At 52.8% G+C, this 26,232-nt stretch overlaps 1 protein-coding gene across 1 annotated transcript in view; it reads right to left on the reverse strand.

Annotated features, from left to right (window-relative positions):
* The window catches only part of NEURL1 (neuralized E3 ubiquitin protein ligase 1), a 100,642-nt gene that overhangs the window by 11,763 nt on the left and 62,647 nt on the right, over positions 1–26,232 (reverse strand). Inside the window, exons 2-4 of the mRNA XM_011957422.1 lie at positions 13,538–13,779; positions 12,843–13,164; positions 4–55 (exon numbers count right to left, since the gene is read on the reverse strand). Of these exons, the coding sequence (XP_011812812.1) occupies positions 4–55; positions 12,843–13,164; positions 13,538–13,779 (616 nt within the window). The remainder of the gene's footprint in view (positions 1–3; positions 56–12,842; positions 13,165–13,537; positions 13,780–26,232) is intronic.

Genomic DNA, 26,232 nt, shown 5'->3' on the forward strand with positions numbered 1-26,232 from the left:
CGCAGGGCGGTGAAGGAGCGCGGCCGCAGGCAGTCTGGGAGCACCAGCTCGCTATCTGCGCGGGAGACACGGGGCGGTGTCACGCAGGACTCCCGGGAGGCGGCCCCGGCGCGCCCCGCTGCCCCGGCCCTACGCGCGCACCGTTACAATCCCGGATGGCTAATGCCGCACACGATACTTGTGACATAAATTAGCAAGCACAGTCAAGAAGCAGCACACCAACATGGCACAAGTATACATATGTAACAAACCTGCACGTTATGCACATGTACCCTAGAACTTAAAGTATAATAATAAAAAAAGAAAAAAAAAAAAAAAAAGAAACTGCTCTTGCAGGACATCTGTTTAAACAGGAATAGGTGGGGGGAAGCCGAAACTTAAACCATGTGGGTGCTTCCAAATGCTCACAGGTGCTTGCTATATGCAAATGTGTACTTCCTCATTTTCTACAGTAAACGTGTACTCCTTATATTTTAAAATCTTCAAAAATTTAACTCCTGGGCTCCTTCCGTCTTATCCCTAGCAGCTAGAACAGCGCCGAGCACTCTGTTTCACAAACAGTAACCGTCCTTCGAAAAGTACACTGATGAAGGCCTAACATCCTGGGAAGCCAGGGAGCAACCACCCCCCAGCAGACACACACAGACACCCTCTTTGCGTACATTGTCTCATCTAACCTTAACAATTACCTTTTGAGGCTACCATTGCCATGTCAGGACACAGGCTGAGAGAAGTAGATCTATCCAAGATATCCTTTTGAAAGTGGCTTAATAGGGGGTCAAACTCATCATTCTTTTTAAAATCATACAAGTTATACAAAATACAAAACGGTATTTTGTAGAAAATTCAGTTCAGCAAAAAGAAAAAATAATCGCCTGTAAGCCCACCACCCAGAGAAAAACATCTTTAATATTTGTATGCATGACATTTCAGCCTTTTTAAAAGGCTGTATTTTTGGGGGTTTTTTTTGTATGTTTATTTGGCGTTTTTTTGTTTTTGTTTTTTGAGACGGGGTCTTGCTCTGTGGCCCAGGCTGGAGTGCAGTGGAGATATCTCAGCTCACAGCGACCTCCGCCTCCCAGGCTCAAGCCATCCTCTCACCTCAGCCTCCCAAGTAGCTGGGATGCACCACCGCACCCAGCTAATTTTGTATTTTTTAGGTAGAGATGGGATTTCGCCATGTTGCCCGGCTAGTCTCCACCTCCTAGGCTCAAGCGATCCTCCTGCCTCAGTCTCCCAAAGTGCTACAATTAGAAGTGTGAGCCACCACACCCAGCTGGTTACTTTTTTAGTGCAAAAATTGTGTCATGCTATATAAACATCACTTGTTTTTTACCTTTTATATGTACTACATCACTTTGAAAATGTGATGACATTGAAAATGTGATGACCCATTTCCCCAGAAAAATGCACATTCTCACAAACTTCTGTAGATAATTTCTCAGCATTCATGAACTACATGAAGCCATCCATGGGCAAGGATTCCAGGCTAAGAACCCTTGGAGTTTTTTTCAAAATTTTCAAAAATTTAACTCCTGGGCTCCTTCTGTCTTATCCCCAGCAACTGAACACCTCTCCATGCCAATAACTGTTTCCAACACCATATTCTTCTAATGGCTGTGTTATGTTCTGCTTTATGGAGTCCTGTAACTTGCAATAAAAGTAATCACCATGTTCCATGAATTACCCCTGCAATTCATTCTTATAGCAGCCCGTGGAAGTGTTCCTGTTTTACAGAGAAAGCTCAGCGGCGTTATGACAGCCACCATGTGGCAGATCCAGGATTGAAAAAAAGGTCTGTGCAACTCCCAATGCCGCATTCTTCACTTCCAGACTCTCCTTATTTATTGAAGCCCTGCTGTGTGAGTCAATCTCTCCAGATTTGCCTGGTGCCACTGTAAGCCACACCATGGACCGATCCCTTCCTTCAGGCCTTCTCTCTGAACCTCTCCAAGGGAGAATCTGCACTGTCTCCTTAGGAACTGGGTTAAGGATGGCTGGGGTTCTCGGGTATGACAGCAAAGCTTGGGGGATTGCTCTGGTAGGGACAGCAGAGGCCAAAATTCAGCACCAACTGAATGTAGACATGGTCACTAAACCTCCCTCTTTTCTTTCACCCTTTCCCTGCCCTTTCCAGAAACTGTGTTGTCTGGCCCCCAGAAAGCTCTGGGTGTGGGCCCTTCCCCCCAAGCCTCCCAAAGCTCTGGAGAAGCCTCCTGGGGCCTGGCTGATTGGGGTTTCCTGGAATCATGTTGGCGAGGAGGAGGGAGCCGGCCGGAAAATGTGATTATTCCAGGGAATTGACTCTGACAGTGATGGTGCAGAGAGGCTGGGGGGCTGCAGAGAGGCAAAGGCAGAGGCCAGGAGGGCCTGTGCAGGGGGAGGTGGGAAAGACAATGGGAGAGGCAGAGGCGAGAAGGGCCTGTGCAGGGGGGAGGTGGGAGACAAATGGTGCAGAGCTGGGGAAAGCAGTGGGCTGACCTGAACCCTGGGGAACAGCCCCTGCTCCCACACCCCTCCGGGATTCCAGGCACTGGCCCTTGGGAACTACAGGGGGTGGGGAGACAGAGAGGGGAAGGGGCAGTGACAGCAGGGAGAAGAGGAATCAAGTCACTCAGATATGTCCAGCCAGAGCTCCAGGAACACAGCTGTCACAGGGCCCACACCACCACCTCAGGACAATCAGTCCAGAGCTCCCGGGACTGGGCAGACCCTCAGAACAAAGCTCTTAACGGGACTGGATGCAAGCTATCCTCGTCTCTCTGCCCCTTCAGGTGTCCCCTTCTACTTAAACATGCACACTACCAGGTGCTCACTAACTCCCAGGCAACCTGTTCCACTGTGGAGTTAATCTGTCTTTAAAGAGTATTTCCTTCTCTTAAACCAAAATCTACCTCCCTGTATTTAACCCACTACCTCCTGAGCTGCCTATCAGCCCAGTACTGAAGACAATTCTCAGGGAATACTCAGACTTCCCACACACCTTCCCACCTCTTAGACAATGAACAGAACCAGACTCAGTACTCTAGATGTGCACCAACCAGCTCAAGGCACAGTGTGGCCATCACCTCCCTTGGTATGTATGCTATACTTCTAATAATGCAACCTAAAAGTACATTAGGTTTTTTTTCAGTAACCAACATTCATATACTAGTAGGCAGGACAAGAGCACAGTTAAGTGCAATGAATTTGAAGTCATCAGTCCAGGTTCAAATCCTGGCCCTGCCATTTCCTGTAAGACAAGGCTACAAATAGCTGAACTTCTTGGGGCCTCTTCAGCAGTGAAATCAGCATCTACTGATTTATATAAAATCTGTATCTAATACTCTCCTTAGAAGAGACGCTGTGAGGATGAAAAGGAGTAAGGTACACAGGGCACCTAAACAGGACACCTGGCACAGTCATTAGGTTAATATAAGCCATTGTTATTGGCATGTGAAATGCCACGATTCAGAAGAAAGTGCATGGGCTTTGGGTGATCCAGGTCTGGATCAGGCCTAGGTTTAAATGTCTGACCCAGCACTTGGCTGATGGTTTTTGGGTAAGCAACCTTCCTCCCAGCCTCAAATTGCTCACCTAGAGAACAGGGTAATAATACCTGCCTTGAGTTGTTGTTGGAAAGCTCAGAGGTAAAGTGGGACCATCCCCAGCACCGAGAAGCTACCCGATAACTTCAGATATTAGTATTTGCTTGGCTTGAGCACAGTCTCAACTAAAAGTCAGGTACACCTGTCCTCAGACCAGGGGCTTTTTGAACCTTAATGCAGGACTTCACATCAGTCATGATGGGTACCCAGGAAATATTCACTGAATGAAATCACCAAAGACCAAGAAGCAGCAGCTAAAATGTAGAGGTGAGAGGATAAAGAAAGGAAGGAGAAACAGTGGAGGATGTACAATGAGAAGAAGGGGGTAGGAAGAGGATCCCTTTAGCCTTGATTGAAATCTTGCTAGAGTTGGGAGGGGAGGGACGAAAGCTGCTGGGAAACAGCTAAAAACGGAATGAATCCCTAGGGCCAGTGCCCAGCCCAAGTCTGTCTTCTCTCCCTCTCCACCCCTCAGGGTCAGGAGCAGCTGCAGGCAGCCAGCAGCTCCAAAATAACCATCCCATCAGTGAGCCCAGCTGTGTCGAGGCCCTGAAATAGATGAAACTCGAGACTCAGGAGCTGGTCAGAGCACCCTCCGCAGAAGGGACAGCAAAGGTCACAGTTGAGTGAGCCGATACCAAGTTAGAGGTCAGGGCAGTGTTTGGGGCCCCAAGCCATGGGAGAACACCATGGAACCAACCTCAGCCCAGGGCTGCACCACTTGATGGGTAAGGCTTAGAAAAACCAGATGGGCAACCTGTCACCCCAAGCAGTGGGGTGGCCCCACATTCAGAAACAACAAGTTACATAATCGGTGCCAGGACACGTGCCCCCTACTTTGGTGGTGTTTATGATGGGAACAGAGATGGCACAAGGCCACGAGGAGAAGCTGCTAAGCTGACTCCCCTTGCATGTCCCATCATTCAGGAAAGAACCTGTCAGTCTTCAGCTCTTGCCTGTTCTGGTGGCCGGCAGTGGCTCTACGGACACCCTGAGCCAGAGCAGAAATAAGCAGGTACTGCCAGGGCAGGGAGGTCCCGGCCATGTGTTTCCTCTCCTCTAGGTGGTGCTGGGGGCCCTACTTACCGACCTACTGTGTGCCCAGCCCTGGGCAGGGAGTCTGGGAGAGGGAAGAGCCAGGAGTCAGTGAAAAGGGCAAGGTTTAAGGGCAGGAATTTTTTTTTTTTTCTTTTTTTTTTTGATACAGGTCTTGCTCTGTTCCCCAGGCTGGAGTGCAGTGGCAAGATCTAGACTGTCTGCATCCTCTGCCTCCCGGGTTCAAGCGATTCTTGTGCCTCTGCCTCCCAAGTGGCTGGGACTACAGGTGCACACCACCACGCCTGGCTAATTTTTGTATTTTTTGTTAGAGACAGGGTTTCACTAGGTTTCCCAGGCTGGTTTCGAACTCCTCAGCTCAAGTGAACTGCTGGTCTCAGCCTCCCAAAGTGCTGAGATTACAGGCGTGAGCTACCATGCCTGCCCCGAAGACAGGAAAATATTTGAATACAATTTAATTACCAGAGTCTTGGCATCTAGGATTAGACAGAACCTTAGAGGAACTAAGGTACTAGGAAATCCATTAAACCCTGCCCATCTCTCAGCCTGGCTAGAAGCTAGAATGGCCCTAGGGTCAGGAAGTTTACCATCTCCCAAGGCTCCCTCCACCTTGGAATAACTATGACTTAGAAAACCTCTCCTGGTGGGAATCCATCTGTGTCCCACATACCCTCCTTGGGGCTCCCTCTGAGTCTTCTCTCCTTTACAATAAATATCCCCTTTAGGATCAAGATCCCCAGCTAAGGCTGAAGTCCCCTTCCTGTTTCAGAGTGCGCTAGGGAAGGCATTCTGGAAGACACAAGAGTTGACTTGACTTGGGCTGAAGCACAGGAGGGTTTGGGTTGACAGGTGAGAAAACTGTTAGCAAACACCTGGTGAAGAGCAGGAGGGGGAGGGAGAGGGGACAGACTGAGGAGGGCCCCAGGGCCAGCTGTTGCCCAGAAAGCCACCCGGCCCTGCCATACGCTGCCAGCAGTGCAGGGTAACCAAGGTAGGACCGGGGCGTGGAGGACCTCAGGGCAGGCCAGGGCCTCCTTTGAGGCAGAGCTTGCCGTCAGCCTGAGAGTCCCATTTGTTGACGTTCTCACATCCGGAGCACTGGCTAATCTGTAACCAAGGGTCAGCCTGCAGCCGCCCGGCTTGCTAGCGGGTATCTGCTGGCCCGTTTGGGCGGTGCTGCCAGCCCTTTACTGTCTCCACAAACATCCTCCTGCTGGTCCGCATCTGGCACGGGGCATGGGAGGGAGCCGGGGAGGGCGGGTGCCTGGCTTGGACAGGCAACGGGGTTCTCCACCCATCTCAGCACCCACCTCCACCCTCTCCCTTTAAACCCAACCATGGGAAATTTAGGAGAAACAAACGTGTTTTCTGGGCTCACAGAGGGAAGGGCAGAACATCCTAGAATCACTCAGTCACAGACTTTAAGATTCAGAGAATCTTCAAGTCATGGGATCTCATGGATTTATAGAATCATTTGGTCTAGTGGATCTCAAACTTTTTTAAAAAGCAGTGGAATCCTTTTGTCTAAAAGAAGCCAAAGTCTAGCCAAAGTCTAGGAGGTGGGCAGAGCACCTGTCCCTCCCCCCCTCTCTGGCCTTCTCTGCAGCCTCCAAGACACCTCTGTGGAACCCCAGTGTTCCGAGCAACCAGCTGGAGAACCACAGATCTTGTTCCAAGGAGCAATTTCGATTGCATGGTTTTCCTTTCAGCCTGATACAGGGACCTGGGTTCAAGGCTCCCTCTTCTAATTGGAGAGCTGATTTGAGGGCTTGGCTTTTTTTGGCAGGGGAGGGTGGTGTTTTTAAATTAGGTATTCCTTTTTAACCTAAAGACAAAAGCCCTTCTCATTTGTGTAAATGCCTTTCCACATCTGTGAGGTAAGTGGGGCGTGTATAATTATGTCCAAATAATAGATGAGGAGGCTGAAGCACAGAGAAGCTGAGAACTGCCCAGAGGTAGTGAGTGGCCAAGTCAAGCCTTGATCCAGTCGGTCTCCTGCATCTGAAATAAAGGCATTGTTCCCAATACTGCAAGGCCCCAGCTCCTCCCTCCACATGCACCCCACCCTGAGCCCCCAACTCTCTCCAAGGCCCCCAGTACAATCTCTTGAGCCCAAGAGATGCTAGGGGCAAACATGAGATTGCCTATTTTGTAAGTTAAAAACAGTCCAATACTGGCAATTACATGTGGTTCAACTTTATATATACTCATTGTGGTAGAAAACTAGAGTGCACAGGAACAACTGAACCAGACAAAGCCCTTGGGAGCCTCCAGGGAACTACAAGGCAGGCAGAACCACCTTCCCAACTGCATCTGGCATCCTGGGCACTGCCCCCTTCTGTGTACCAGAACTGCCAGGGCCCTGGTGGCCTATCTGTGCCCAACATGCGCAGCTGATCCTTGATGCCTTGAACTCTCGTAAGCTCGACTCTGGAAGGCACAGGAGGGCCACTGTCCCCACTCTTGTCGGGCATCCAGACTTAATAGGGAGACCAGATGGACTCACATCTAGAGAAGCTGGAAGGTAATGTGGCCCAAGCTCCTGGGTTCAAATCCCAGCTCCACCAACTGCCAGCTGTGTGACTTTGGGCAGGTTATCAGACCTCTCTGAGCCTCTGTTCCTTATCTACAAAATGGGCACAATAATACCTTCCTTTATATACAAAGAGGATATATGCTGTATCTTTAAAGAGCAGGACAATACATGACTCAGAGCTGCTTATACCACTTAGGTCTCCATGTGCCAATGGTCAGGAGGAGGAAGGGTCATTTTGAATGAGGGAGGTCTGGGAAAGCTTCCTGGTGGAGGGGAGGGTTTGGTGTGGGGCAGTGATATAGCTGGCAGAATTTGGGGTAAGCAGAAAGGAAGTGCCAGAAAAGCCTCTGAAGCGGAAGGAAGAGCAGGATTTTTCTTAATCAAAAAGAAATGAAAATCATCAAAGAGGAAGAAATCATGATCGGCAGCCTCAGCCGTTTCCCCCAGCCCAAGAGCTGGCTCCGGCTCCTTAAACTAATATTTGCCTCTTGGCCCCTGGCAGCCGCAGCTGAGGGTAAACATTGGTTTAGCTGGGAAGCGGAAGGCCCAGATGGCAGTGTGGTCCTCAGCTGGGGATCAATCATGCTCAGCGCCTCCAAGCTGAGGTACGCCCTGGATAGAGGACCTGACCCAAGCCCCTATCTCCCGGGGGCCTGGAGAACCCACCCAGCAGCACGTGGACCTTGGAAGCCCACCCTAAGAGTCTCCACACAGCTCTCTCCTCAGTAGGCAGGCGTGGGTCTTTTACCAAGACCTGGTAACCTGTGCATGGCAAGGGATGGAATAGAATGCATAAGCCCTCGGGAGCTCCCACCCCATCCCCTCCTAGAACCCTCCCGGACCCAGCCCCACCATAAAGAGGTGTTGATAGCCTTCTCCCTCTGACCTTACTCCCAGATCAGCCTGAGAGATCTGGGTTCCAGGCCTGGTGGGGCTGATGAGCAGCTGGGAGAGTTTGGGCAGGCCCCTCCCCATCTCCGGGTCTCGTACTTCTCCACTGTCAAGCAGCCAGTCCCTCTTACTGAACAACTTGACAGCACAAAAGCTGCTGGAAGCTTTCAGCTCTCATGGCTCTCTCCCCTGTGATGCATACACATACCCACACCTGTGCACACCCCTCACCTCCACAAGTCACCCACTATCTCTCCACCTCATTCCTTCCCCTCCTGGATCTGTTCCCCTACTGACCGCCAATTCCCCACCTCTGTGCCTGTGGATACCCCTCCGTCTGACCTAAATTGTTCCTCAACCAATCCATTTTTTTCACCTCACTTAGTTCCTGACTTAAAACTTGTCTCCTACAGGAAGTCCTCCTGGATTGCTCTCCAGCTGCACTCCCCTCCCACATATACACACAGTTTTACTCTTCAGCTCACACTTGATTGCAGAATTGAACTTGGACCACCTTGCATCAGTTATATGATGTGTCCCCCAGGGAAAACATTATTCCAGAAGAGGGGCTGGGTTTTCGATTCTTCTGTTTCCCACCTGCCCCCACATAGTACCTAGGCTGTGGTGGGCACCGAGGGATGCTCTGGAGCTCACTCGTAAGTGGGCTCTTGGCCCACCAGCCTCCTGACGGGACTCACAGATGCTCTTCCTGAATCAACATTTCTGAGAGGAGCAAGGAGATCTTGAGACACTGGGATAGGAGCTTCTTCCTCCATGTATTAATCACCCAATAAAATCTGTGTTTATTTAGTTGCTGGCAGGTCCCTTCTCCCTGGAGGAAGGAAGCTGTTATTCTTGACGATACCAGCCTGGGCTTGAGCCAGGGCGCCCCAAAGAAAGAGGTGATCTGCGGAACTCCAGCATAACAGGGAGGAGGGCCTGCTGGGGCTGTGGCATGGGCACCACTGTGGGCTTGGATTCTGGTCAGGGCAGGGAGGACCATCCATTGGGGAGAGACACCAGCCCCTGCCTCCACTCTGTCCGGGGACACAACCCATCCACCCATGGCCTGATCTGCTTACCTACCATGTGCCAGCTACCTTGGGAAGCCTCTGGTCTAAGGAACAAACACAGAGCAGCTAAGGTTGGGAGGGCTTTGACCACAGGCTTCAGACAAAGGGGACAGGGGCAGGCCTGGCAGAAAATCCCTGAAGATCAGACATTGGTTTGGGGGACAATCACCCCAGGAAAGACTGGCCCAGCTTCAGAGCCACCAAGACAGACAGCAACTTTCTCCAGAGGAGAGACAGCAGTGGGGAGAAGGACACCAAGACCAGAGAAAGCAAAAAGGGTGAGAGGATCTAGGTCGAGGGAGAGAGAAAAGCCCAGAAAGATACAGGTGCAGTAAAGGGGCAAGCGATGGAGAGAGGCAGAGGTGGGAAGTGGGGCGGAGAGGAAAGAGGAGGCAGGGAAGGAAGCTGACCCTGAGGCTACCTGGGGTAGAGGGGAGTATCTCAGAAGACAGGCACTAAACGAAGGTGGAGAGATCACGCCCACCTCAGGAGATCTCTGGATGAATCTCTGTGTCTCCCTCTCTATCTTTACCAAAAAAAAAAATTCAGGAGGAATAAAATGAAGGGATATCTTTATCTGCCAATTGAATTTAGGGGCCATAATCAGTGTTTGAAAATACCCAGGGATTATGGTGATTTACGGCTGGGATGGAATCAGCTGGGGCCTTAACCTTATCGGGTGTGCAGAGAGGAGCCTGTCGGGAACTCCAAATGCAACTGAAAACACTGCGTGCAAGCCCATTTATAGTCACAGGGGGATGGGGCTGAACCAGGTCAGGCCACCTGGGCTCTGGCCCAGGGTGGGCCCTTCAGATTATTCTCCAAGCCCTCCTCAGCCCCTGACGGTGGGAAGCCCCATGCCGTCTGGCGTGTTCCTCTTCATTCCCATGTGCCAGGACCCTCCTGGAACTTGAAGGCCCAGCCCAAGTCTTCTCTTCCAAGAAGCCCTCCTGGCCTCCATCCTCCCCCACTGACCTCAGCCTCCTCTGACTTCCTGCCTCCTTTTATGTTTAAACCAGCTGGAGGGTAATGGGAAAGGTGTTGCTTTTGGCATCAGAATGCCCAGTTCAAGTCAGGGTTCTGCCACATCCCTACATGGGCAAGCCAGGTCTTGAGTGGGCCTCAGTTATCTCCCTGCCAAATGGGGATAAAAACCACTCCCTGTGGGGCCTGCTTCAGAGGGGTTAAATGAGATAACTGGATAGAAACCATCTCGGCAGACGGAAGGCATCCCATGACCACAGCAGTTAGCAATTTACTGGCTTCTCTTGGGTTGTACCCTGAGTGCCTGCATCGTCTGGACTGTTTGCTTCATCTTTCTAACTTCCCAGTGAGCCTGGGCTATCTGTGGGCAGGGCTGGGTCGCCCTTGGCCCCCACCCACCTGCCGTTTTCTTCATCTAACAAGGCATCCGCCCTCTCATTCTTCCCCCGCTACTACTCTCCCTGACCCACCCTGCAAATATTCCTCCACATCCTCTGCAGGTCAGGCAGAAGCCTCCACCCTGGAGAGCAGCCCGACCAAGTCAGAGGTGGATTCTTCCCCATCTTGCAGGGAAGTGGACATATGGACAGACGGAGGCTCTGCCGATGCTCAGCACTGACAGAAGCACCAGCACCACTTGGTGGCACACAAAGACGGAGAGGAGAATTCCGCCCAGAAAGGCTTCAGGGAGGAGGGGGCTTTGGGGCTGGCCTTGAAGCCAGAGTGGGGACGGTGAGGAAGGGCACATTTTGCTTAGGGAAAAGCAAGAATGTCACCCCACTACCGTCACCTGCCCACCCTCAACAAGACTGTGGCTTTCTCAGGAGCAGAGACTTTGCCTTCCACCATGTGGCTGAGCCCTGGGCTAAGTCAGAGCCTTCACAACCATTACACAGGTGGGAAGCCTGAGGCTCAGGCAGAAGTGGTCAGGTTAGAGCTCAAACTCAAGCGCTGGGACTCCAGTGCCTTGAAGTATGGGGCCCTGAGGATACCAGAGCAGCACCAAGGCATTCACTCGAGCCCTGAGTGAGGAACTGCCCTCCCCAGGATGGGTGGGGACAAATGACAGTCACTGACCCCTTACTGTGCATCAGCTGCTCCTCAAAGAACCCCGAGAAAGCATTAAGCCCCACATTACAGATGAAGAAGCTGAGGCCCCACACCTAGTACACCACGAGGCTAGGATCTGCCGGTCTCTGTGGCTCAGGGGCATGAACACTGCCCTTTCTGCCCCCGCTGCAGGCACACCCCTTTCACAGAGAAAATGCAAAGCACCTGGGCTCCCTTCTTCAGTTGCTGAGACCCAGAACTGCCCAGTTCCAGGCTCTGAACGTGTCATTGTGAATGCAGAAACACTTTTGTTGAGGTGAAAAACAGAAAGTTCCCAAACTACTAGCTAATAAAAACCGCTTCCTGATGTTTGGAACTCAACAAACAGGCTTCTGACTCATTTCTTTGTTTTTACTATCACTGACTTTTTGCTCAAATAAAGGTGTTGTGGAAAAGAAGAGCTTCACTGTTGCTAGGCTCTGAAGTCAGAAAGGAAAAAAAACTTTTTCAACCACCTTCATGGCCTCTTTCTCTGCAGGGAGCGGCGTGTAGAGATGGCAGAAGAAAAGAGTGTTGCTTGAGCATATACTTGGTACCCGAGACTGTGCTGGGCACTTTACTCACAGCCTCCTTGATGGAACTTAATCTTCCCACCAACCCATTTCACAGATGAGGAAGCCGAGGCTTGCGCAGCCTCTGCCTGGAAGCAAAGCCAGTTTGCCGATGGCCTGATTTGTGCCCAGAGTCTGCATGTGCACACGTGCACTTGAGTGCCTGTGCACAAGGAGAGCCAGGTGGGAAGGATCCTGGTCTGGGAGTCAGGTGACCTGAGTTCTAGTCCTACCTTAACCACCAACTTGCTGTGTGACCCTAGGAAGTCAGAGATTGTCCTGTCCTCTTCCAGCCCTGGTACTTGTGCCATTGCAGGGAAGCCTGGCCCCTGAGCATGCCAGGCTGCTTCCCGAGGCTCCTCCTCCTTGCTCTCTCACTCTCCTGAAACAGCCTAACTTACGCTGGGGGCCAGGGAGCAGCCAAGAGTCTTAGCTCCCCCAGTGCCTTCTGCCCCTGGATCCTACCCTTTTATCCAACATCCCTGCAAAAGGCACTAGGGTGGGCTTGGAACCCAGTCTTCTGGAAGGCTGCAGAGCCCAGGGGTTGACAGCTGGCTTTAGAGCTGGAGACTCAGGTCTGGCTCTACCCTTCAAGGGCCATGGCTCCTGGGACCATGATGCAACCTCCCTGGACTTGAGTTTCTGCCCAATAACGGGGTCTCCCTCCCAGGGTTGCTATAAGAACAGGCAAGAATGAAGTGCCTTGCACATAGTAAGTGTTCTATGAACTGTGGTTGTGATGGTTAATTTAATTACTTCTGGGGGTGGTGGTCTTTGAGGTCGCCATTTATGATTGTGAAGGTTGCACACTGCCCAAGGCACCACCTGAGAGGCTGCAGAGAGCAGAAATCACACCCAGGTTCCACTGAAAAGCAATGTGCCTGGAGGAAAGGAGCTCTCTGCAGTTCATGCCCAGGCTCCCAGGGCTGCCCCTGTTCCCCTTGGCACCAGAGAGGGGTCCCTACGCCTGATGGGACTGAACAGTGCCAGGCTGCAGTGCCCAGAGGTTGAGGGGTGTCCCCTGCACCAAGGGGCCGGAGGGGCAGGCACTCACCAAGCAGCTGGACGCCCCGCGTGAGGCCGTAGACGTCCACCAGGGCCCAGAGCGGGTCAGCCGTGCGGACCCCGCTGAAGAACAGCATGACAGCCGAGTCGTTGATGCGGTGGAAGACACGACCCTTCTTGTCCACCCAGAATGCGATGATGTTGCCCTCATTGGCAAACTCCTCAGGCAGCGCCTTGGCCCAGAAGCCACTCTGGGACACCAGGTCGGGGCAGGCGTACTTGGGCAGCGAGTCAGGGTGGATGCGGGACGGGTCCTTGCTGGTGAAGCCCAGCCGCAGGGCCCCGCTCCAGCAGCACTGCTTCTTGGTGATCTGGGTGGCAGGGGGTGGCCTCAGCCCACCCTCTCCCACTTGGTCAATCGGACCAAGGGTAGCCCCCCTCGGGTGGACTCCCTGGAGCATCCCACAGCAGCCTGCCCACCATTCCAGCACGGTTCCCTCCCAGGAGCCCTCCCTGCTGGGAAGACAGCAAGGGGTTCCCGCGGCCACCGCCCTCCCGGTTCCTTCCTTGTCACACAGGGAGGTTGAGAAAGGCATAAGGAAGAGGGAAGAGGGTCACCAGAGAGAAAAGGCGGGGGCAGGGTGTGGTGGTGGAGGTGGCAGCAGGCAGAGTCCAGAGGCCCAGGGAACGCCGTGAGGGAAGCAGGAAGCACGGGGCAGGGGCGGGGGCAGGGGGCAGGCCCACCTTCAGCCTGACTTGCTCGTAGATGAGGACCGGGCGGTTGCTGAAAGTGATGGCGTTGCAGAAGCTGGCCTGCCTCTTGACAGCCTTGTGGCTGAGGTCCATGAGGATCTGGGAGCCCTTGGTGTGCGGGTGGAAGAGCAGCGGCGTGGCTGGGAGCCCCCCACCAGGCAGCACCGCTGGGCAGTGCTTCTGCTTGTGGTGGCATCGGTGAGAAGTGACGGGGAAGGGGCCCCCGATGGAGTCTGCAAAGGAACAGGCCACTGTGTCAGAGAACTTGACGGGTCCACGAGCCAGACCAGAGTCCCCTAGGTAAGGGCAGAGGCTGGGCATGACCAGAAGTCACCCGGAGCCCAGTTCTTCCACCACTGTTGCCACCCCTTGCCACCATCCTTCTGCCACCATCTCTCACCATCTCCCACTCCACCATCTGCCACCATGCTCTACTGGTTCACTACCCACCACTTCTCCCCTCAGCCTTCCCCATCACCTTCCACCCCCACCCTCTCCCACCTCCTCTCCCCACTAGTATTTAACACCCTCTGCCTTTCACCACCTACCATGGTAGCACATCGCCTTTACTACTGCCCTCCACCACCACTCACTGGCACTCCACCATCCTTGGTTTGTTTATTTATTTTATTCAATAAATATTTATGACATATCTGCTGAATACCAAGCTCTGTCCTGAGCACTGGAGACACAGACATGAAACATACATGGATCCTGTCCTCAGGGCTGTCACTAACTGGCTCTGTGACCTTGGGGAAGACAACACTTCCCTCTCTGGCACAATGGGTGGCCTCTACTCTGTGGCTCCAAGACAAGTCTCAGCAGCACAGGCAGCATTAATTAATACACAGCCTCAGGGGCTGGGGACTCTGGTGGGGCCCCAAGATCCATGCCCTGTCCTTCAGGAGGTGGAGCCTGCCCATCCTGTCATCGTGGGGAAAGAGAACAATGAAGAATGGAGGAGAAGTGGGTGGAGCCGTAGAAAGCCACAAAACATGACAGAGGCCTTCTGGGATGTTTCAAATTTTGGTCCTCCAAGGCAGGAATTTAATGATGCAAAGAGCTCGGCATTGGGCCTGTCCAGACCCTTCCACTCCCTAGAGGAGGAGGAGCGGCTTCCAGGAAGGAGATGGAAGACAGGGAGGGAAGGGAGAGGGAGAGGCCCAGCCCTCTGTCCGGGCTGTGTTGGCTTTGGTCTGCATCCTTCTGTACCACTTTGCATTTCCAATCCCCCTCTTCTCCAGAAGCCCCAGACAACAGTCTCCAAAGCCCCAGGCCAGCCGGACACCCTGTGCATGAGCCCCCGGGCCTCTCTAGAGCAGCTTCCTGCCTGCCAGGCTCACTAGGAAGCGGTGGTACAAGGAGGAGTTCACCTTGTCCTCACCAAGGAGACAAGACGGGAACGGCTGAACAGTGCAAGGGCTTTGGAAGCCGTCAGGCTATGAAGGCTGGAAATGCTCAGAAGAGACCCAGATAGTCTGGAAAGGCTGCCTGGAAGAAGCTGAATGGCCTCTGGATAGTGCAGAGGAGGGGAGGCCATTTCAGGGAAGGGGATGCTGGGAAGAAGGGCAGAGAGTGGCACTGGCTACAGGTGCCTTGCTTGGAAAAGATGCCCACTGGGCTCCGGCCAGCCTCAGACACAGCTTGACTTTTGTTTCATAAAATATGTGCTGGTTTGAGGTTCGCATCCAGAGGTAGAAATGGAAGCATAAGAGAAAAATCACCCCTGCTGTGTGGGTAGCTAACACATCGTGGTGCATCTGCACAATAGAATACTACTCAGCAGTAAAGAGCAATGAACTACCGATATGAATAACAACATAGGTGAATTTCAAAATAATGATGTGAGTGAAATCAGCCTGTTAAAAACAAAGCAATACACGATTCATGGAGCAACTGCAGGGCTTCCATTCCCTTCAAAACCCTTCCTCTCTTTCCATTTTTTATCAAATTCTAGAAAGTGCAAATGAAGCTGCAGTGATCAAAAACAGATAAGTGGCCCGGGCACAATGGCTCACACCTGTAATCTCAGCACTTTGGGAGGCCGAAGGGGGCAGATTACCTGAGGTCAAGAGTTCGAGACCAGCCTGGGCAATATGGTGAAACCCCATCTCTACTAAAAATATAAAAATTAGCTGGGCATGGTGGCAGGCACCTGTAGTTCAAGCTACTCGGGAGGCTAAGGCAGGAGAATCACTTGAACCCAGAAGGTGGAGGTTGCAGTGAGCCAAGATCGTTCCACTGCATTCCAGCCTGGGAAACAGAGCAAGACTGTCTCAAAACACACACACACACACACAAAAGAAACAAAATGAAAAAACAAAAGCAGATAAGTGGACGCCTGCGATAGTCGGGGGAGACAGGCAGGATTACCAAGGAGCACAAGGCGACATTTGGCAGTGTGACTGTGTTCCTTATCTTTTTTTTTTAATGGGTGGTTTTCAATGGTCTATGTGTTCCTTATCTTGATGTGGTAATGATTTCATAGGGGTACACTATGTCAAAACTCATCAAATTGGACGCTTTAAACATGTGCAGTTTAGTGTATGTCAGTTACACCTCCCTGAAGCAGTTTTTAAAATCCTGCTGAGCCCAGCTGCTGCTGAGAGCCTTTCCTCTGGGGCTCCCCAACCCCAGCCTCCACTCTGAATCCATGGAGCAACTGCAGGGCCACTAATCTCTTCAAAATGCTTCCCCTCCTTCCCACCCATCCTACTCGAGGTCCTGGGGCCCTGGGTAAAGGCGCAGAAAACACTGACTCTGGGCAAATATAGTGGAGACACAAGGGGCCAGAGACCCAGCCCCTGGAAGACATTCCCCAAGGCTCCCTTCCAGAGAGGACCCCTGCCAATCCCAGTGTTGGGTAAGGGGTTGAGGGTGGGGCTGGGGCAGCACAGGCCCAGCACCCTGGCTGGCAGCACAACAGACAGAGGAGGTGGGGCCAGGAGGACTCTGGGCCAGGGGTACCATGTGCACCCAGGCATGTGGGCTCCAAAAACACACTCATGGGCACACACATACACCTGTGAGCATGCAAAAGTAATCCCAACCCTAGGCCATTCATCCTCTCCTGATTCCTGAGACCAGGAACCACACACTTACACATGTACTGTGACACACACACACAGTTATGTACACATGGATGTGCAGAACAATACATACACAACACACGCCTATCACACATGGGTCATATGCATCAAATAATAGGGGCAGCCATTTGCCAAACTCTGAACTAGTTTTACACACACTTACTGGTTTCACCCTTATGGCAAACTTATAACTATTAAACTTACTATCAACCAATTTACAGATGACAAATATGTGCCTCAGGGAGATTAAGTGGCTTGCCCAGGGTCACAGAACCAGTAAGAAACGGACCTAGAAGCCAAACCCAGCAATCTGACTGCAGAATCTTTGTTATTGGCCATTAAGCATTAAGAGGCCAGACATAGTGGCTCACACCTGTAATCCCAGCATTTTGGGAGGCCAAGGCAGGAGGATCACTTCAGACCTAGGAGTTGGAGACCAGCTTGGGCAACAAAAGCAAGACCTCATCTCTACAAAAAATTTAAAAATTAGCTGAATGTGGTGGTACGTGCCTGTACTGAGTCCCACTAGTCCCAGCTACTCAGGAGGCTGAGGCAGGAGGATCCTTGAGCCCAGGGGTTGAAGGCTGCAGTGAGCTATGATCATGCTACCACATTCCAGCCTGGGTCAGAGTGCGAGTGTGTCTCTAAAAAATTAAAAGGCATTAATAGCCAAGAATTCATGGATTTGGTGTGCTGGATAAATTTTTAAAATGCAAATTAAAAAATACTCATAACCTATAAAATATGAAAAAAAAAAAACCAAAGATTCCTTCAGGCTGGGTGCAGTGGCTCACACCTGTAATCCCAGCACTTTGGGAGGCCAAGGCAAGCGGATCACTTGAGGTCATGAGTTCGAGACCAGCCTGGCCAACATGGTGAAACCCCGTCTCTACTAAAAATACAAAAATTATCTGGGAAGGGTGGCATATACCTGTAATCCCAGCCACTTGGGAGGCTGAGGCACAAGAATTGCTTAAACCCAGGAGGCGGACAGTTGCAGTGAGCCGACATGGCACCACTGCACTCCAGCCTGGGCGACAGAGCAAGACTCTGCCTCAAAAAAGAAAGCAAAGAAAAAAAGGTTCTTTCATGTACCACCCAAAAGCATCTCATGTAGCATACTTACAGGGCAATACATTGATACATGTATTTATATGCATGCCACCAAAACACAGAAATGTAAACCATGTCCTCAGCCCTCCTGCATTCCTGCTGCGACGCGACACAACCTGGAAAGCCAATGTTGAGAATGGTTTGGCAGTTTCTCATGAAGCGAGAAACGCCTAACATATGTCCCGGCACTCGCGCTTCTGGGCATTTCCCCACAAGAAATGAAAACATGACCTGCACACAAATGTACAGCAGCTTTATTCATGATAACCCTGAACTAGAAAAAACTCAAACGTCCTTCAGCTGGTGAACAGTTAAAAATGTGGCAGGCAGCTCCATGCAATCACTACTCTGCAATAAAAAGGAACATAACCACTGATACACACAGACACACAAATGGCTCTCAAAAGTATGCTACGTAAAAGAAGCCAGATGCAAAGGGCTGTATGCTGTACGATTCCATCTGTAAGATATTCTGGAAAAGACAAAACTAGAGAGACATAGAGATCAGTAGGTATCAGAGAAGGAGAGCAGGGGAGAGATTTGACTACAAAGAGGCAGGAAGGAAGTTTTTAGGGTGACAGAAGTGCTCCATATCTTAGCCTGGACAACACTGTGAGACCCCATCTCATTGTACAAATAAAAATAAAAAATTAGCCAGGCATGGTGTCTCACACCTGTAATCCCAGCTACTTGGGAGGCTGAAGCACGAAGATAGCTTGAGCCCAGGAATTTGAGATTGCAGTGAGCTATGATAGCACCACTGCACTTCAGCCTGGGTGACAGAGCATGATTCCGTCTCTAAAAAAAAAAAGAAAAGAAAGAAATAATGTTCCATATCTTGAGATTGGGGTAGTGGTTACACAACTTGTACATTGTCAAAACTCACAAAACTACACACTTGAAAAGGACAAGTTTTACTATATACATATGATACCTCAATTTAAAAGCTACAGCTGGCTGGGTGTGGTGGCTCAGGTGTGTAATCCCAGCACTTTGGGAGGTCAAGACAGGCTGATCACATGAGCCCAGGAGTTCGAGACCAGCCTGGGAACATGGCAAAACCCCTTCTCTACCAAAAAAAAAAAAAATCTACAAAAAAAAAAACCTACAAAACTTAGCCAGACGTGGTGGTGCACACCTGCAGTCCGGCTGCTCAGGTGGCTAAGGCGGGAGGATCACTTGAGGCCAGAAGGTTGCAGTGAGCCGTGGTAGCACCATTGCACTCTATCCTGGGCAACAGAGCAAGACCCTGTCTCAAACAAAAAATTAAATTAAATTAAAAAATAAAATCTATAATACAACTAACAAGTCACATCTTCATTCAGACGGAGTGAAGAGAGGCTGCACTTTCTCACCACCATGGCACCGCCATCAGCTCACCCTGCGCAGTGCCTTGGATGTGGCCATCTACCAGAAGACCCCCAGTGCTTGGTTGGGCCTGTCACCCTAACCCTTAAGTTCCTTCCACAGCTATGAAACAGAACAGGGGTTCCCTGCCCCAGGTATGGAGAGAGAGCACTTTGGTAGCTGCAAAGCCCCACCCACTGACTACCATGCCTGTCTTCTGCCAACAGTGTGAACAGGTCGTCGGGGCAGCCATGGAGGCCAAGCCCGCCCTGAGCAGCTATCCTCAGCCCCTTCTCTCTGTACTCAGCTCGCAGTGTGATCATCGTCCACCAAGCCACCTCTGGGGAGACCACTTGAAAACCCTCTCTGGTGTGCTGGGCATTTCCTGCCATGAACTGTGGGCTCCTGTCATGTGGCAGGCCCCAGCTGCACTCCTGACCTGCCCCGCCCTGCTCCTGGCTCCAGGGGAGCCCCTGAGCACCCCTCACCCAATCTACCAGTCCTGCCTCAGGAATAAGCACACCTGAGTTCTGTCCTCTCTTGTTCACCCTACGGCTACAGCCCTAACTCAGGCCTCGCCACTCTTCTGAACCAGGGCAGGGGCCACGATGCGCTCTGCCCAACACTCCTCTAGGGGGCGCTGTTCTCATGGACTACGAGTGTCCAACGTGAAGCCTTCAGCAGGGTGACCCCCTCCTCCCCCACTGCGGCTGATCCTGCTCCTGCTACCCCCTCCTCCATCCCGGCTGGCATTAAAATATTGGGGGCAGGGAGTGGGGTGGCGAGCGGAGAGCAAAATGAGAATGAACTTTGGACATAGTTCTGATGCCAAGGGTCCAGAGGGGGCAGCAGGGGGTGGGGCTTCCTCCCTACACTATCCAACAGGATCCCTCCCAGCACCGGGACTACGACTCTTTAAGGTCCCTATTCTACGAATGAAGGAGTTGGATTCAGAATGGTTAAGCAACTCACTTGTGGTCACACAGCAGTTATGTGGCAGAACTGGGACTTGAACCCTGGTCTTCCAAGGCCACGTCTGGGGTCCTTTACCCTTCTCAGCCTCTGGTACTAGAGCTCATTTTCCCCATGAGTCCAAGATGGCAGGCACTTCAGGGAAGGTTGTGTGCAGGAGGGGCTGGGCGCTGGGGGAGCAGCTGCAGCAAAGGGCCTCAAAATGGGGGGTGTGTGGGCTGCACAGCTGCTCCACCAGGGACACACACAACTGGATGGAGCCCCAGTTGTGCCACCTGGCTCTCAGCAGAGCTCCCAGGGAGGGCCCTCAAGTGACAGGTTTACAGGCTTCTTGGGAGCCCCAGTGGGGGCACCCTCCTCAGGCGAGGCTGCTGCTGACATGGTGGAAACTCCCCCGACAGCCTCATTCCTCCTGGGCATTTATGAGCTGCCAGACACACAAGCCTGGCCAGCCCTCTGGGTGACCCTCAGCTGGTGGACCACATTCCTGCCTCTCAGTGGGGTCCCGGGGCAGACGCCTGGACACACATAGCCTCCAGAGTGACCTCCCCATGGCCCCCACCAAGCTCTGCCCCAGAACCACTGGCAGAGCCCCAGATGCCCTAGGCTGGTCTCAGCTGGGCTGCCAAGGAGAGATGGGGGGAGCTCACCACCCCAGCCAAGAGCAGAGGCACTGATACTGACGCCAGTGCCCAGCCTCTCATGGCTTCAAGGGCAGTGTCTTGATTTATGCCCCCAATGCCACTCTGGCACAGATCCTCTGAAGTTAGGTTTACACATTGAGTGAGGAACCCAGATCTGAACCCAGGGCTGGCTGCCTCCAAATGAGGCAGCTCTGTCACTAACTGTAAGACCTCTGGGAGCCTCACTTTCCTCATCTGTAAAATGGGGTCATGGCAGGCCTTCATGGGATTCTTGTGAGGATTCAAATAGATGATGTACGTAAAATTCAGTAAGTAGTTGCTATTATTATTATTCCTATTTATATCACTCTGCTTTCTACCCCCACACCTTTGCTCAAGCCATTCCCTCTGCCTCACCTGCGCCTCTCCAAACCTCACCCATCTTTCAAGGCCCAGCTGAAGCCCACTGCATCCAAGATCATCTTGTTTTGAACCCATGGTCCTGAATACCAGTGCTGGCATCATCATCTTCATCCAAGAGACAGTCTTGTCTCACCTTCTGGGCGGTGGAGCGAGGCACAGAGAATGAGCATTGGAGGCAAGAGGCCCTGGGTTCAAACCCTGATCAGGACACAGACTTGCTGTGTGACTTTGGACAAGTTGCTTCACCTCTCTGGCCCTTGATTTATTTCTCTGTAAAATGAAGCTCATCATAGCTGCCCTGCCCACCTCTCTAGGCTGTAGTGATGCCCGGGTAAATTTACAGATGTGAAAGAATTTTGCAAACTTTAACACTTGATCTCAACATAAACTCTTTTTTAAAAACATAAAAGCAAACATAACCACTGTAGGAAATGATCGGCTCATTTCAGCCCAGTGGGAGACCAGGAACTTCAGTCTTATTTTACCCCAAACGTCCTAATCTCAGATTGCCAGGGTGGTCCTGATTTGGACTCGCTTATCTGCATTAACTGAACAGGGCTCTGGGAGAAAGGATTTAGGAGAATGGTTGGAAAGCTGGGGATGCCTGACTCCCGGTAGGAGATGGACAGGTGGGGATGGAACTTGGGGGACAGAGATGATTGTAAAACTGGGCAGAATTAAACTTCTTTGGGTTCCCTAAAGGGGCCTCTACCTCCCACACCTGCCTCTGATTTCCAGGCTTGGCCCAAGCCCACTTCTGTGCTGGGAACCTTTCCTTCCTCCTTCCCACCTATATATCTGCCTTTCTCATGCATCCTTCAGACGTAGATTTTTTCCAGACTAGGTTAGGGGCCTTACTATGAACCTCTGAGGACCCTCTCCAAATACTGCCTGGCCTCACTGCCCAGCCCTGGCCTCACCTCCCTGATGGTTCCCCCACCCACCCCCTCAGGCCACCTTCAGCTCCAACTGCCCTGCCATCCAGCAGGCAAGGGCCTCTGTCCACCCCACACTCTTCCCCCCTACCCACTAACCCAGCATCTGCTGGGAGCCACTGTGTGCCAGGCACCAGGCTGAGGTAAGGGAACGCAGCGCTAGAGTGACCCGATGCCCACCTTCCTGGAGTCCACAGGCACGAGCGGGGTGTGGGGGTGTGCACCTTCAAGCTCCAGAGCTCCCCTTGGCGTAAGCCCCCAGAGCTGCTGCCAGGAGATGGGTGGCTCCCTCTGCTAATCTCACAAGGCCACTGGATGCCTTCTCCACTGCTGTCTGCTTGAGGATTAAGGAACCCAAGAAGGGTAAGTAGGGGACCGGCTGCAGAAGGAAGAAGGCCTGGCTTCCCCACTGAGGCACCAGCTGTGTGGCCTCAGTTAGCCATTTCCCTTTCGTGGCCGCAGCCTCTCCCTCTGTGACAGGAGGGGGTGGGAACCAATGTCTCAGGTCCCTGTACACCAGCATCCTCTGACACTCAGGCTTGTTAAATCCAGAGACTAACCTGAGGGTGACATGTATGTCTGGGTGCATGTGCGTGTGTCACCTACACATCAGCCGTCAGCAAGGGGTCCATTCCTTGCCCTGAGGGAGCATTGAAGGGAGGTGAAGGAGGAAGGTGGGGGGAAAGGAAGAAGAGAGGACAGCACAGGCAAGAGGTGGGAGGCCTCCCAGTGTCACTGCTGTCTCCCTCTTCACACTCCCCTTCCCACCCCTGTCAGCCTGTCCTCAAGACTGGGAGTAGCTCTGGAAACCTGCCGGATGGAAGAGATCAAGCGTGTAACCACTGAAACCATTTTCCAAACGGGAATTCATTTCCCCATGGGTGTCCTGCCAGGCTGGTCCCAGAGGAGCCCGACTCCTCACCACCAGCCGCACTACACACACACACACACACACACACACACACACACAGAGGCATGGCACAGGCACAGAGGACCACAGATGTGGCTGCCCCTGCATGGAAACATAGGCACAGCAACACACAGTCGCTTCAATCCACAGTTACAGACACATCACACAGGTACACAGAGATCTAAAACACAGATACACATCTGTTGACATCAGAAGCTCAGAGAGCCAAAACACGTCCACAAACAAAACACACAATTAGATAACCCCCGACACACATACAGAGTCCTGGGTCCTCCTCTGTCACCCTCCCCTCACCCACTTTAACGCAGCAATCCAAAATGTTTGGCCTGAAACAAGCCGAAAGTCCAAGGCCCTACAGAAAATACAATCAGCCAGGCGCAGTGGCTCATGCCTGTAATCTCAGCACTTTGGGAGGCTGAGGCGGGTGGATCATGAGGTCAGGAGTTCAAGACCAGCCTGTACAACATGGTGAAACTCCGTCTCTACTAAAAATACAAAAAATTAGCCGGGCATGGTGGCAGGTGCCCGTAATCCCAGCTACTCAGGAGGCTGAGGCAGAGAATTGCTTGAACTCAGGAGGCGGAGGTTGCAGTGAGCCAAGATCGTGCCACTGCACTCCAGTCTGGGTGACAGAGCGAGACTACGTCTCAAAAAAAAAAAAAAGAAAAGAAAAAGAGAAGAAAAATACAATCAAGAACCATTTCAATGTGCCTTCAGGAGCCCAGCTACAGGCTACGGCACCCCTAGGAAGGAACAAACCCCTGTGTCTCACGCTGGCCCCAGCTCATTTCCCAGAAGAAGGTGAAACCAGAGCTGCTGGGGCAGCCAGGGCGTGGGTACAGGTGTGGGCACACATGGGCATGGATGCGTGAGGACGCATATGCAAGGGTTCTGATGGGGGTGGGGGTTGGCTGTATGGGCACAGGCAAACACTCCCTCTCCAGACCTTCCAACTCCTGTCCCCTCTACTTGTGCAATGGCAAAGGCCAGGGCCAGCTTAGGGGAGGCCCCGCCTGGGAGGGCAGTCCTGGCAAAAGGGCGAAGGCCAAGGCAGATGGGGCATTTGATGAGCGCTCACTGATGGCCACCTTGCCTGCAGGGCCAATTCCTAGAGTTCTCAGAGCACCCCAAGTGATCCTCCTGCCTCCAGGGAAATGGGACAAATGAGAGGGAGGGAATATGACCCAGGGCCCAGGACGCCTTTCCAAGCCCTCTTGATTTTCCCCATGTTGAGTTCTCTGCTCACATGATTCATGTAATCCTCACAATAATCTTGTTTTCTTTTTTTCTTGAGACGAGGTCTCGCTATGTTGCCCAGGCTGGTCTCAAACTCCTGGGCTCAAGCAATCCTCCCACCTCAGCCTCCAAAGTGTCTGGGATTGCAGGCATGAACACCGGCCCTGGCCTGCACAGCAGTCTTAGGAGGAGGGTGCTATTACTAGTCTCATTGACAGGTGAGAAAACTGAGGCTCAGGAAGACATTTGCCTTCCTTACAAAACACATCCACCCACTCCCAGAGCATGAGCTAGGGTGGTCTCAGGTCCTCACCCTCTAGGGAGCCTGTGCTCCAACTGGAGGACAGTGTAGTGTGTCCTGAGCCTGCTCTGAGGGCCTCTCTGTCCTTCACAGACCACAGGCTTGCCCAAGTCTGACTCCAGTGGAAAATGCCAGTCGGCTCCAGACCCTCTGCCAACAGGCCCCACCAGGGCCAGCAAGCCCTGAGAAGAACCCCCACCCCACAGACAGGCCAGGCCAGGCCCAGGTCAGCTCAATCCAAGTCTCCGGCCAAGGCCCAGGCCACTGGCAGTGCCCCTGGCCTGGCTCCGGATTATGTGTCTTCCAGGGCCTTCCATCTGTCACTTAGCCCTCCAAACCCAGGACAGAATTCATTTCCTTTTAAGAGAGCCAATCATTTGCTTTTCCCACATCTTTCCCTGTCTTTTTTCTTTTTTAATTAGAAATTACTCTCCCAAAGTCCAGAGCCTGGAAGGGAGAAGCCACCTGGTCACCAGTTCCGGCTGCAGCTGCCCACGCGCTCCTGCCACCACCCTCCTTCCTGAGCCTCTCCCAGGCTCTCAGTGCCCACTGGACTCGGCAGATGGACACTGTCCCACCTCCTAATACCCCATCCAAGCAGGGAGCAGGGGACATAGGGGAGTGCATCAGGGACTCCCCAAGGTCAGCCCGTGCTGTTCTGGCCAGTTTGTAAAGGAACCCCAGTTCCCAGGGCCCAGGGAAGACACGCAAGTCCCTAGGAAGGCTTCTCCTCTCTGGGTCTGTTGCCACATCGGCCATGGTGCTCCCCAGACCACAGTACTAGAGCTAGGGGAACAAGAGGACAGGGGTTGGAGCAAGCAGGAGCTCTGCAAATGGGGAGCCAGCCAGTGGCCCCCCTCTCTTTCACCCCTTCAGCTCCAGGCTGTGGATCTGTCTGACTGTGGACCTGACCTGCGGGGCTCAGAAGTTCGCTGCCCTCCCCACAGAGCACACACTTGGAGAAGCGAGGTCAGGCACTGTGGGGTGCTGTCACTTGCACACCCGTGTGCTTAGGCACAAGCCAGCACAGGTGCACACCCACAGGCACCTTCAGTGCCTACTCATGAGCAAAGACACACTTGCACACTCGGCACACATGTGGGTGCCCACACGTCTTTGCGGGGCTCCAGCAGAGAACACAGCACCACCTCCAAGGCCCACATCCCAGGGCCGACAAGCAGGTCCCCCCAGCTATCTAACTGTGGCTGCCTCTGTCCCGGGAGAGGCGGGTAGGGACACCCAGGATCTCGCATCCCACTTGGGGACTAGTCAGCACCTTGGTAAGAGGACATGGAGGTAAGAGGACAAGGAGACTTTGTGGGGAGCCTCAGCTGCCTGACTCCCACCATCAGTGGGAGGCGCCACTGTCAGGGAAGGCACCCCTCTTCCCGCTCTACCCAGCTCCCTTGCTGCCCCCACCCCAGTGCCCACCACCAAAAGGTGTCCCTCACACAGCCCCAGACCCCCCATGGAGTGAAGAGGTAGGGGCATGACCAAGCCCTCAGCCCCAGCGCCCCTCCGCCGGGCCTCCCCAGGCGGCCTCCGGGCTAAGGTGGGCGGGCCCGCAGGCATCCGCGGGGCCTTACCATGGAGAGTGCTCCGGGTGATCTGTCCCCCCATCTCGGGCGGCGGGCAGTGCAGCCACCTCTGCTGGGCCGGCCGGCTGGTCACTGAGTCGCCCCGGCCGGCTGCTCCCCTCCTCCTCCCCCGTCTCCT

The sequence above is a fragment of the Colobus angolensis genome, unplaced genomic scaffold (genome assembly GCF_000951035.1).
Source record: "Colobus angolensis palliatus isolate OR3802 unplaced genomic scaffold, Cang.pa_1.0 Scaffold44, whole genome shotgun sequence".
Lineage (NCBI taxonomy): Eukaryota > Metazoa > Chordata > Mammalia > Primates > Cercopithecidae > Colobus > Colobus angolensis.